Raw genomic sequence first — 12,726 nt, 5'->3', positions numbered from 1 at the left:
TAAATACACATTACATTTTCACAGATATTGGCAGACAACAAGGAAAGAGTTAAGGCTATTGCTTAGCAAGCTTTTTAGAAGTATTCAGGCAGACACACACAATGGACCACTGCGACCAAGTTTGAATAAAAAGGTAGGAATCTATTCACAGGAAAAATATACAAATAGCCTTACACTTTTCAGGCCTGAGGAGAGCATGTAATCATAAGCCTATGAAATGCATGAAATGTATAAAGCTATTTGTATTTTGTCCCTTATAATACAGTTTTTCTTTTTAATTGCAATTCTTTTACATGGAGGTCCATTATGAGTGCCTGCCTGAATATGATTCTCCTCACACTGGCTTTAAGTGCTTCCAGATAATGCTTACTTTTTGTACTATGCTCTGTCTGGGAGATTATATAAATTGTAGGGTTGGTGATAATAATACTCAGAGGCACCATGCCCTTTACTGTATACTGCAAATTTACTATCGACAGGTCACAGGTGCTGCGAGCAACGGAAACAAGCAATTTCAATAACAGGATGTAGATATTTGACCATGCCCTGTTATGCCCCAAATCTCAATTATGGAGACTCCCAAAAAACTTTTGTAGTTGTCAGGGTTGCCAGGTTGGCGTTTTCTCAGCCAAATTGGGCTAATAATTTAAAGCCCAGGCTGGTTTTGAAAGTACAAACTAGCCAAGGTACGGATTTGGGCTACTTTTTGGGCCTTTGGTTGGTTTTTACTTTGGAAACCAGCCAAAGATTTTTCTTGCCCTAATCATGTGTCAAGCCTAAATCACAATGCATGTTGGGTAATGTAGTTTTTGTTTAACAATTTCCCGACTGCCAAGTTTAATGTAAGACTACAATACCCGGCATGCAATGGGACTGACATATGTAGAGGTCGGGAGTTAGCGGATTTTGGGCTCTGTACCCCAGTCTCCTGTCCCTCTGAAGCATTCTCACATTTTACAGTGAATCAATTTCAGACAATTTTGGGGCAAAAATTTGCTGGACACCGAAATGTCTAGAGGGTGACCTGTTTTACCAATATTTAATGAAATCATATATGAACTAGGGCCTTGTGGGGCCCCTATAACTCCTGCCCCCCCCCCCCCCCTCTGTAGTTACGTCCCCTGGTGAATGTCCCATTTTGCTTCATGGAAAAAATTGCAAATTTTCACATATATTCATTTATTTTTTTTAGACTTTTTTTCCCTTGGTAGAGCAGGAAGTCCATAAAGGCGGGAACAGTACTGTGCGCATGAAAGGCAAAATGATGTCGCCAGTGGAAAGCGTGGCCGCAGCGCTTCTACACGCAGACTTTGCAGAGCTCCTTATCCAACTAGTAAATGGGTTTAGAGAGCAATAATCCCTTCCGCTTCAATAGGCCTAGATCTTTCCACCTCAGTACTATTGGTTGGCACAGTTGAGGCGAGCGGTCGAGGGAGGTGCCCTGCACATGCGCACATCTAGATACGAACAGCGGCCGCTCACACGTATTAATACTACTCTAAGGGGGTAGTAGAGGAGTGCGGGGCTGCTAGAGTACCGTGGCCCGTTCACTATTACAGGAACCAGAGAGCGTGCGGGTGTGGCCTGAGGAGAGACCGCTGTTTGACATTGCAGCAGCAGGTTGCTGGGAATCCTTGTCTGGCTGTGACATATCCACCCAGTCTCTCTCCTTCCCGCGCTGTCATTGAAGGCCCCAGGTGAATCTAAAATGCAGGGGTGGCCCTTAAGGACTAGGGGCCGGCACTGCGGGGTCCTTAGTTACGCCACTGCCCCCCCTGTAACCAAGGAAACATATACAGCTGAATGAGTGTACATCCAACATGCAACGTTATTTGCTTTATAGTTTTGTTTTTAAATCGAGTATCTATGAAGCGACGCAGCGAGCGTCACACAAAATAATTTCACAGAGAACACCACGTCTACTGAGCAACTATATTAGGAAGAGACTCCGCTCCAGTTGAACGCGCATAGTTCACATTCCACACGCTCGTGTCACTTTAATGATGCTCTCCGCTAGTAGCGTCACTTGTTTTTGTCAGAAGCATGCAGCCAATGATCGTCGACTTTCTCTATTAGAGGGGGCGTGGCCTGAGTTCCCCGGAAGTCTGCATGTTTGTGTTGGGCTGCGTTGCTTGTTGTCGCTTGGGGCTTTTAGACTGTTCTTTACTGCTCCTGTGCTCCATCTTCGGTACCAGCATGAAGGAGCCGTCCGTCTCTCCGGGGCCGACCCCAGCCCCCGTTTTTCTCACCAAGCTCTGGGTTCTAGTGGAGGACTCGGCTAATTGCGACATGATCGCTTGGAACACGGTAATGTGCATTTGTTAAGCCTTCCGGCCGCTCCGTGTTTAAGTCCCAAGTCAGTGACGCGTGTCTTGTCTCTTGTTAAACTATATCTCCCTCACCTCCTGTCGCTTTCATTATCAGTGATGGTCCCTCCTGGCAGCTGTAGTCCAGGTTGGAGAGCCACAGACTGGAGCCCCAATGTAGTCTGCTGGGTAAATCGTATTTCTTACCTGCTATTTTGTGAGATTTCTCTGGGGCTGTCGCTTTTATGGCTGTATTTACCCCCTTCTTTATATAAATAGGGAAAGCGCACTATTGATTCCTCCCAATATTATATAGAATGACTAAGTGTAGCAACATTTTAATTGGTCTTCATTTTTTATTTTATAGGTGATCTGCTTCCTATTCTTTTTCTTTCCAGAATGCATTTGAAAACACTGTCTGTTTATCTGGGTCACTGACCACTGAAACCTCAAACCTCATGTTCTATGAGGCTACAGTATTACTTTTAATTGCTTGTCTTTCTATACAGGTCCTCTCTGGTTGCTAGGTTGTGGGCCAATCAATAGTGAAATTAAAAAAAAAACCTTTAGGGAAACACCTTAACAATTCTAGCATACTTTTTTCAACAAAACCAGTTTGAGCTTTCTTTTTAAAGAAGTTATCCTTTTAAGCTGGTGTGTTGCATGTTAGTTTAGTATTTCCCATTCTATAACATACTAAAAGGTGATTTAAAGGTAAACCATCCTTTTAATTTCCCACCACTGCACTACCCATTCCCCCTCACATAAACTACACCACTGCCTCTCTACTCTGCTCACCACATTTAGTGGTAATGAGTAATTTAGTGACCTTGTCCTGCTTAGCAACTTTGTTGTGGTAACATAGAGTTAAGGGGTTTCCCTTTTGCACTTCACAAACCTAGATGGTAATCTTGTTTAATGTACTGAACTGATGGCTGCTGTACAGACTGTCTTATACAGCAACCCAGGTGATTGACCTGAGTTGAATTCTCAGTTACTGGAACTATTGCTCCTGTTATGTAAAATTATTTTCTATTGTCAGCTAATCATTTTCTCTCTGCTTCCTGCTTCACATGCTGTTTTCTTTCAGACCTCTCGGGACCCCTACTGTACTGTGCACACCTCTGTCCTTAAGTCTGGATCTCTATGCTCTACTAAAAATTATTTAAACTTTTAAAGCAACCTAATAGAATTGTGTTGAATCCAATAGGAATTAGTTGTATATTACAAGTACAAGGTACTGTTTTATTATTACTACTAAGGAAATAGGTTTTACCATTTGAATTTTCTGATTGAAATTGAGTTTATGGGAGATGCCCTTTCTGTAATTTGGGGCTTTCTGGATGACAGATCCCAAAACTGTATTATCGCAGGCTGAGAAACAGCTCTTCCACTGGTAATCACACATTTGTGGCATTAACCAATACACATGTACATATTGACTCAGACCCACTAATCAAAAAGACCAATAATATTTACATGTTTAATCTGGTCACATCACTCCCATGTCTCAAGTGGTGTTCTCACAAATCACTATTTTTCAGCACAAGAAAGATACAAATCATTATATGTTGCCATTATGTATGTTATAGATTTTATTTTCTGTCTATTTCCAGCTAAAATTTGTTGTTTGGGGATATTGAGTATAGCAACCAAAAACCTGTTGCTATGCAGATCCGCCATAGTGGGGCAGGGAGTAACATGGTCTGGAAAATGATAATAGTGCAGAGGGGGGCATTTTGCAGGTTGTGAGTATATTTAGGGATTGACAGGGATGCAAGGAACATGTATTTTCATGCCTATGTTAATTGGTGATGGGGCCCTCCACAACACAGGGCCCAGGTGTGAGGACCATGTTATCTTAGTATTATGGAGCCACATGATTATTGATGTCAGCCCTTTTGCTGTGTGAAGCATAATAACAATGTCTTCTGGATTCATTTATCCAAGACATGTTTTCAAAATTGTGTATATCTGTTATGTTCTTTTACAGAATGGACAGACCTTCTGCATACTGGATGAGCAACGGTTTACTAAAGAGATCCTTCCCAGATACTTCAAGCACAGCAATTTGTCTAGCTTCATTCGGCAACTTAATATGTGTAAGTACTTAATGGACTTAAATTTGCCCCTTAATACTATAGGTATATTTTCAGTGGGTGTCAGGGATTTGATTGTACAGGTATGAAACCTGTTATCCAGAATGCCTGGGACCTGGCATTTTCAAAGACAAAGACTTTCTGTAATTTGAAACTCCATACCATGTCTACTAAAAAAATCAGTTAAAAATTAAAGGAGAACTATTGCGAAAATGAAAATTTAATACAAGCTTCACCATACTGAAATAAGAAACTTTCTATATACAATCAATTAAAAATTCTGTACCGTTTCTGAAATAATCAAATTTATCTTCACCATTCCTCTCTCAGCATCTGTTTCTCCTTGTCCTGTCTTCATTCAGGAGTTGGGTGTACTTGATGGTAACTAAGCTGCATGAGTCTGTATTGGTGGCAAAACAATCCTATTTAGTTTATTTCATGTTTAAATGATTATTAGCAAACTTAAGGTATGGCGATTCAAATAGGGGAAACATTTCTTATCTGGAATACCACAGGTCCCAAACATGGTTATATATTTAAAAGCTTGCAATCTGTGTTACCAGTTAGCAAAGTACCGAGACTACATCTATATATTCTGTATGTTCATCTATACGTTCTATATACAGTGCAGCTTGGGATTTATTAATCTGTTGAAGTTAAAGGCCTAAAGATATTCTCATTTTATATGATATTCAGTGGCTGTATGTCAGGAGACGAGCCAACCAATATTGGCAAAAGACTTGGATATCAGTCAGCCGCCTATCAGCCAGGTCAGAAAATTTTGATGCGCCTGAACAATGGCCAGTGTTCACTGCTGAATTGTCAGATACAGGTAGAATTCTATTGTTTCTACCTGTATATCTATACCTAAATATCTGTATTGAAAATGAGTGATCTTTCCTTAGTTTATGACCACCATTATATTGCCTATGCCAGGCTCTGGCCACCTTGTACTGCACCTTATATTACACTGTACAGTGCAAATGGGCATAATAGGTTAGCTCCTTTACATTGACAAGTAGTAGTAACAGGCACTGGAAAAAAGGGTTACATTGAAACCCTAAGAACTCCCATGTGTCTGATGCTAAGGGTTGGTAATTGCGATTCTACTAATAGAAAGGGTCCCAGGAATGAAAATAAAAATGTCTTTACCATGGCATGGTCTCAAGGAGGCATTTTCCATGGACATTTACTGGAAATACATAAAACACATTTTGCATCAAGTGCACAAGATTCCCTATTACATATGACAACTATTTTCTCTCCTCTGTTCCTAATTTCATTCCATCCTTATTAAATCTTTCTTCCTCCTCTTGTTTTTATCTCCTTTTTTTCCTTTGACCACATTTCTGCATTACACTTCCATAATTAGTTCCTCTGAGAATGTAGAGAGACTGAAACAGACTGAATTTATAGTCTGACTCTTTGAGTATTATATTCTATACAGATGGCTTCCGCAAGGTGATGAGTTTGGAGAGCGGTCTTGTAAAATCTGAGAGCGCCATTGAGTTCCAGCATCCTTTCTTTAAAAAAGGGAGACCGGAGTTATTGGAACACATCAAGCGTAAGGTATTGTCAGCTTATGGTATTCATTTCAGAGTACTATCTGTAATTGTTATTCTTGTGAACAGTAGTTATCATACTTATACACTGAACAGCATTCAATTTAAGACAGGAGTTGACTTAAAGGGGACCTGTCACTCTAAGAAATGATTCCAAATCTTTTTTTACGATGTTGATCAAACCAAATGTACTTTACACAAACTTTAGTTACGCTATACAAAATATTTAACTATTTTTTCTATCAGTCTTGACACTTGACACTCTTATTAAGCTTTGCCTCTACGCTAAATCTTGTTTATTTGTCAGACTGGGGGACCTGATGCCCATGCACAGGCTAAACAATTATGGAGGGAGGGGGCATGTGAGAGTGCAGTAACATTTAGAAAGTGCAAATAATTGCCTGCCCTGTTTATATGCCTACGGCATAGAGGCGGGGCAGATAATATATGATTGACTGCTAAGATTTTTAAATAACTTTTATAATGGGTTTGGTTGCTTTATTTAAAAAAAATAAATTTGGACTCATGTTTAATTTGAAAAGGTTGTTTATTATACACATTTTTTATGTCTGGGTGACAGGTCCCCTCTGAGTGTTTTCTAAATAGCTTTGAGAGGAGCTGCGGTTTCTCTCACTTCCTCTTCTGCAAATACAACTTCACCAGCTAACAAAAATGACTGCAGTGTACCAGGCCTTTAGATGGCAACTTTTCTCTCTGTCGTGTCTTATATGGGGATTGCATCGCTATGTAATAGAGTGAATTAACTTCAATAAAGTGATTTATATGTAAAGGCATCGAAGTTACTCTGCATTATCAAGGAAATTTGGTCAGTTAATAAGAATAGAGAAAACAGTTCAAATCCTGTATTTTTATGTATATATAAACATGTGATGGTTAAATAATATAGTAGTCCTTAACAATATAGGTTACAGCCAACTGCACATAGAGCATTTTGGTCCTCTAAGAAAGAGCATTAATGATCAAAACTGTCAGCAGCAGCATTTCCTATTGGTGGCAGTGTCATAATGCAAATGCCTCTTCTGACAGCAGTCCTGAGCAATTAGTTCATTGTAGTATGTAATTGAGCAACACATTTCCTATTGATTAGAATGGTATGTGACTGGAAGTGGGAAATGTTTCGAATGTTTTGGGCTGCTTAATATTTAAGGGTTGCCAATGGAACTTAACATTTCTACATTAATGTAAATTATAGGCTCTTCAGGGATGCTTACAATGAGTTGCACACTGCCAATATTGATTTTATAATCTATTAAACTGTAAGCAATTTGACACTATGCTATTTGCTAAACTGGCATGCTGCTGTGCCTTGCAGTTTTATTTATGGCGTATAGCTAGTATGTTCCTATACACTGCTATTTATGACTACACTTGTGTTTCTTAAGTAAAATGTTTGTGTAGCTGCTAGTAAAACCACAGCCAGACTGGCAGATTATAGGCCTCCTTTTTTTATATGTCACCAATAGATATTACTTACTCCTTTTGGCAGATATTAAACACCTTTCCCTTGAACCCTGGTGGCTATTTGGTATGGATAAAGATAAAGTGAACGAATATATATTTCTAGCTTGGCTATTCTATTATCACTTGCCAGTGACATGATGTAGAGGAGCTGTTGTACTGTACCTTTTTAAATGACAGTTATTTAATTCTCAAATGCTCCACTTTTAAAACCATATTGTAAAGTGAAACCTTTTTAATATAAGGATCAAAGAAGGTTTCTATTGTAACTGGTATTGTAACCATAGCAATCATATAAAACATATATTTTGTAAATTCTAAACGATATTAGGGGGTGGACTCCCCAATATATATGTGGGGTCCAGGTGCACCTTCAGTTTTACTGTAAAGTAAAATTTATAGCAATCAGATATTTGGTTTCGTTATTCTAACACTACACCAGTCAAAACTGACTGCAGATTGGTTGTTATGACTTACTTATCCAGAACATATATTGCCACTGTTACTGTGAAGTTTGGCTTCTTATAAATATAAATACTTAAAAGGCAAGTATAGGTTATACTATTTCTTGGAGGTGTTTTGTTCAAGTCGTACCACTTCTTGTATGTTTTGCCACATGGTCAGTTTATGTAGAAAGTAACAGAACCATGCTGCTATTTCTGTATCTTATACTTCGATTTGTCAAAACCTGACACCCAAGTGGCAGCAGTCCCTGACATTTAAATTTCTGTGTCCTGTGCCTCTGTTTTTTTTTTATAGTTATAATAAAATGAATGTTACAGTTGAAAAATACACCTGATGTTTCAACACTTATCGTTTTCTTTTCTGCTAGGTGAACTCGGTAAAAACAGAAGATGCTCATCTGTCCCAGGACAATTTGCAAAAGGTTATTAATGAATTAAAAGTGCTTCAAGATGGACAATCCAACATGGATTTCAAGTTGGATACAATGAAGAGGTTTGTGTGTGACGCTGGGTTATCTAGATGGAATGTTTACAACAACCATTTGTGACACTAGTGTACACAAACATTAATGGAACTAACTTAATAATTTACAGTTTACAATAATATTAGATGAATAAGACTGACAAATGACTTTTCTTTTTTTCCAGGGAAAATGAAATTCTTTGGAAGGAGGTTTCTTCTCTGAGAAGGAAGCACAGCCAACAGCAGAAACTTCTTGCAAAGGTGAATCTTCGTTGAAGGAGTCAACACATTTAGTAAAACTAGGCAAATTAGTCCCAGCTCACTTACTCATAGCAACGTATCAGAGGCATTCATTGGGTACTCTGCCTGCAGTAGAATGAACAATTCTATTTGCTGTGTGGTGCTGGGGTAACTGCCCAGTGCAGATTTGCCTGATATCAGTAAATCAGGGTAATTTGCCTTACCAGTAATAGGAAGTAATTTATTTGCTAACTGTTTTCACCAAATATTTTGCTTTTTGTCTAGATCCTTCAGTTCATCCTGAGTCTAATGAAAGGCAACATTTTAAAGGGAACCAACAGGAAAAGGTATTCAAATTCAGATTGTCTATTCATTGCTTGAAAGTTGGAGAACTGTTGGCATATAAATAAAAACCCTTAAACAAAATTTAGGGCAGAAGTAAACTGGTTTTCATACAATTTTCACACAATTCGTTAAAGGGGAACTCTGGCTTCCAAACCAAAATTTGCTTAAGAGGCCCACATAACACAGAACCCCTACTATACCCGTCGCAGTTATTGGTTTCTTCAAATAGTATGAATAAATGCAACAGTTTAACAGTTCTTCACTTTCTGAATCATTTGAAATAATTTGTAGCAACTTCTCCACAGCTTACAGAAAACATGCAGGAACTACATACCCCACAATGCATTGCACTGTGATGTTCTTTATTGAAATCACGTGTGCAGGGAATTGTGGGGTTTGGAGGATGCAGGCTGAGGAAAGATGGCTGCTGAGACTAAGTAACGGTAGCCAGCTCTTAAAAGTAGTCCAACAGAACAGGGGCTAGGCTTAGGGAACGGTTCCAAACCATTAAAAATCCTTTAAAGTCTGCATATTTATTAATTGATGAATATTGCAAAGTTGCTTAAAATTATGTTCACTTTTCAAAAAAACTCGTTATATTTGTGTGGAGTTCCCCTTTAAAGTTTTGTTACTATTTACACCCTTTTTTCTTATCTTCCCCCCCCCCCCCATTTACAGGCCATTAACAATTGAAGCTTCACAGTCCTCTTCCCCTAAATACAGTCGCAATATGCTGCAGCTTACAGAAGGAGGAGTTAGTGAGGTGAGTACGTTGTTGAGATTATGACCCATTGCTTGTCTGAGCTGCTCTAGTTCTCCAGGCCAACCCACAACAGATATCGGATAGTAGAACATCCATACCACTCTTAAAGCTGAAAGTCTGCAGTTCAACTGCATCTGAGTTGTTTCATTTAAAATTCATTGTGGTAATGTACAGAACCAAAATTAGAAAAAAGTTGTCTCTGTCCAAAGATTTATGGGCCTAACTGTATTCTGTATAACTTGTTTTTGTTAGGGTGTTCCTACCTAGATCATCTTCCTACAATTAGGCTTAGATTTATGCCTTGCTGTTTTGTCTCTAATTCAAGATAGCTGTGCTTTAAATAGTCTGAACCAATCAACGAACAGCAAATGGGTGAATCAAAGATTTATAAGCTTTTCTGCAGATGGCTTTTGCAAAACAAGGGCATTACCAGCTAGGTGTCTGTCTTGAGTTTTTAGTATGCACTATTGTTTTCTTGTGTGGAAAAGTATTAAACTGCAGTATTGTTGTCCATTGGATGACCTGACTCAATTGTGTTAAATGTTAAGGAATCCATCGCTTTTGGATTGCAAGTTATTGTACACTCCCCACCTATTTTGGGCTTTAAGACACTGAGAAGAAACCATGTTGTTGATGAGAAAATATTCATGGTTTTAATAAAAATAGATTTGGTTATGCTTATTCTTTTAATATAAATCATATGTTGGACAACAGAGGTGCTAAAATGTGTTTGTGCAATTGCCACTGCCAGCCACATATAAGTTTACAAAATAAAAATCTGATATCTGAATGGTTACTATAAGTATCTGCACCCACTAATATATTAGTCTCCGTAGCTGCTGTTGTCCAATACTCAACTGTCTTCGGTGTGAAGTATATACACATAATTTCTTTGAATTCGTTCCTCAGGGAAATCCATCTTCACAATGTCCTGGAAGCTCCACTGACAATTACCTTGTAATCCATGAGATCCCAAGTGCTGAGGAAAGCTTTGAACACCTTCCCAAGCAGTTGCCTAAATCCAGCCTAGAAAGCCTCCAGTAAGTGCATCATATAACTTTATTTTTGATGCATTTTATATTTCTTAAGTATTTTGACAATATAGAAAGTTATCCTTTAAAATTATTCTATTAGAGTCTATTGGGCCAGTCTGTGGGTTCATAACCACCCTAACGTTTTCAAATCCTCCTGGTGCAGTCTTGATTTAATTTGCAAATGTTTAAATTATATAGGTTGCAAATATTTAAACATTACAGAACAACAAAAGCCTACAAATGAATATGCTTATTGTATTTTCTATACTAAACTTACTGTACAGTTATTTTCATATAGGGCTAAAATAGAAGATTAGAAAATCACCAGCCACTAAATGCAACAACCAGTGTATTATGGTGATTAGCCACTATATTAGTCTGGGGCCCAACCTTCCAAATAACTAGTTCTGATGGGAGAGGTTCAGACTGGCCACAGATCATTTCTCATTCAATTGAACACTCGATCTTAGTTCTGGCAAAATTAAAACTTTATTGCTGTTTTTCTTTTTCAAGAACTAGATGTAAGACCCTTTTGCTTACTATATGTTTTTGTATCTTCAGTGATACACAGCAGGTGATTCTAATGGATGAGACTGATGTGAATCTTCAGCTGGAGGTGGAAGAGTCTCATTACCCAAGCAGCTCTATCCTGGCACAGGACCAGGTTGTGATCCCAAATGCTTTCTTTCCAGTGACAGATCAGTCCGTAATTCCCAGCAATTCATTTGTAGTAGAAAAATCCTTTATTCCTAATAGCTCTACTGCTGATGAGGAGTTGGCTCTTGATTTGGTACAAGACAGCGCTCCTGAGGACCCTGATAGTGTCATTGATTCGATTCTTAATGAAAATGCCTCTGCAAGCAAACATTAACATACTTGACAGGTGAGGAAGTATTTCTGTGCTGTAAACATGCTCATAAAATATGATCATATAATGTTTTAATTATAAATCATGTTACCAATTAAACCAGGCCTATCCATGGAAATTGTATGGTCAGCTTCAGTACAGTATACCCAAGGCAATTGACAAGGGTCTGTTGTACATTCTCTCTTTTGTGAGTATTCTGTCATTGCAGGGATTGAATAGTGACAGAAATGTAAAAAGGAAGAAGAATGTCCCCATATCCCATTAGATGTGACTAACTTTCTTTTTTAGAGAGGAGATCCAAGACTTCTTGAACTGCATTTGATGCCAGCCTGGAGGATCTTCAGACCATCCTGTGCAAAAAGAAATTTGATGTAGACAGTGATTTTCTTGAGGAGGTGGGTATATTAATTATCATTTAAAGCACACTAGCCCCTGAAATGATTTGTATTTGTCTAATCGAAATATTAGTGGAAGAATGCACAATTATTTTGCAGTTTTGCATGGCTTTCTATTAAAATACATAATTCTGTTTCAGCATTGCTTTTATAAACCTGTTTCTAACAATCTTTTCCAATTATGCCTTTTCCTTAAAAGTCATTTGATTTATCACATCCTCCTTATCTTTCTTATCTCATTCCTAAGGCTTCCTGTCTGCATTAGTACATGACTGATGGGGAATGTTTTCATTTGCAGCTAATTAAAGGCAAAGGAATAGCCTTTAGCTCACAGTTATAATTTATCTGCAAAAGAATGGCTTGACAGCATTGACTAACTCTCTAAATGGCCTGTTATGTTTGGGCATGTGGATATAATCTAAGCAGGCATTGAGAAGTTTCTCATTAATAACTATTTGAGGGGCAAAAATCCTTAATCGGGTGTTAAAATGCATTAAGTGCAAGCACCTTAGACATTTATTTTCTCAATTTCTGATATGGGACCTATTATCCAGAATGCTCAGGCCCGGGGTTTTCTCCATACTTTAAGTCTGCTAGAAAATCATATTAAACATTACATATACCCAGTAGGCTGTGTATCCAATAAGGATTAATTATATATTAGTTGGGGATCCAGTACAAGGTATTGTTTTATTATTACAAAGAAAA

At 38.2% G+C, this 12,726-nt stretch overlaps 2 protein-coding genes across 3 annotated transcripts in view; one reads left to right on the top strand and one right to left on the bottom strand.

The window, feature by feature from the left end:
• LOC121396951 (threonylcarbamoyl-AMP synthase-like) overlaps positions 1 to 12,726 on the bottom strand; it is a 75,088-nt gene that overhangs the window by 43,746 nt on the left and 18,616 nt on the right. The gene's annotated exons all lie outside the window — the stretch shown is intronic.
• On the top strand, positions 2,017 to 11,602 carry LOC121396952 (heat shock factor protein 3-like). Of its 2 annotated transcripts, XR_005963275.1 has the most exons (8): positions 2,036 to 2,307; positions 4,300 to 4,408; positions 5,853 to 5,974; positions 8,279 to 8,403; positions 8,559 to 8,634; positions 9,637 to 9,721; positions 10,631 to 10,761; positions 11,317 to 11,602. XR_005963275.1 is itself a non-coding variant. In XM_041572611.1 (6 exons), the coding sequence occupies exons 1-6, from the start codon at positions 2,110 to 2,112 to the stop codon at positions 8,992 to 8,994; spliced, it is 726 nt and encodes a 241-aa protein (XP_041428545.1). In that variant the 5' UTR covers positions 2,017 to 2,109; the 3' UTR covers positions 8,995 to 9,007. The 2 variants fall into 2 exon arrangements, 1 of the variants encoding a protein (XP_041428545.1); XM_041572611.1 differs by lacking the exons at positions 9,637 to 9,721; positions 10,631 to 10,761; positions 11,317 to 11,602 and adding an exon at positions 8,899 to 9,007 and having other exon boundaries at positions 2,017 to 2,307.

The sequence above is a fragment of the Xenopus laevis genome, chromosome 8L, assembly GCF_017654675.1.
Source record: "Xenopus laevis strain J_2021 chromosome 8L, Xenopus_laevis_v10.1, whole genome shotgun sequence".
NCBI classification, from domain to species: domain Eukaryota; kingdom Metazoa; phylum Chordata; class Amphibia; order Anura; family Pipidae; genus Xenopus; species Xenopus laevis.
This window is presented reverse-complemented; position numbering and strand designations above follow the sequence as displayed.

Excerpts from the sequence above, each read along its gene's own strand:
- LOC121396952 (XM_041572611.1), top strand. The coding sequence starts at position 2,110 with ATGTTTGTGTTGGGCTGCGTTGCTTGTTGTCGCTTGGGGCTTTTAGAC. Across the intron at positions 2,308-4,299 it reads ACATGATCGCTTGGAACACG|AATGGACAGACCTTCTGCAT; the intron begins GTAATGTGCATT and ends GTTCTTTTACAG. Across the intron at positions 4,409-5,852 it reads CATTCGGCAACTTAATATGT|ATGGCTTCCGCAAGGTGATG; the intron begins GTAAGTACTTAA and ends TATTCTATACAG.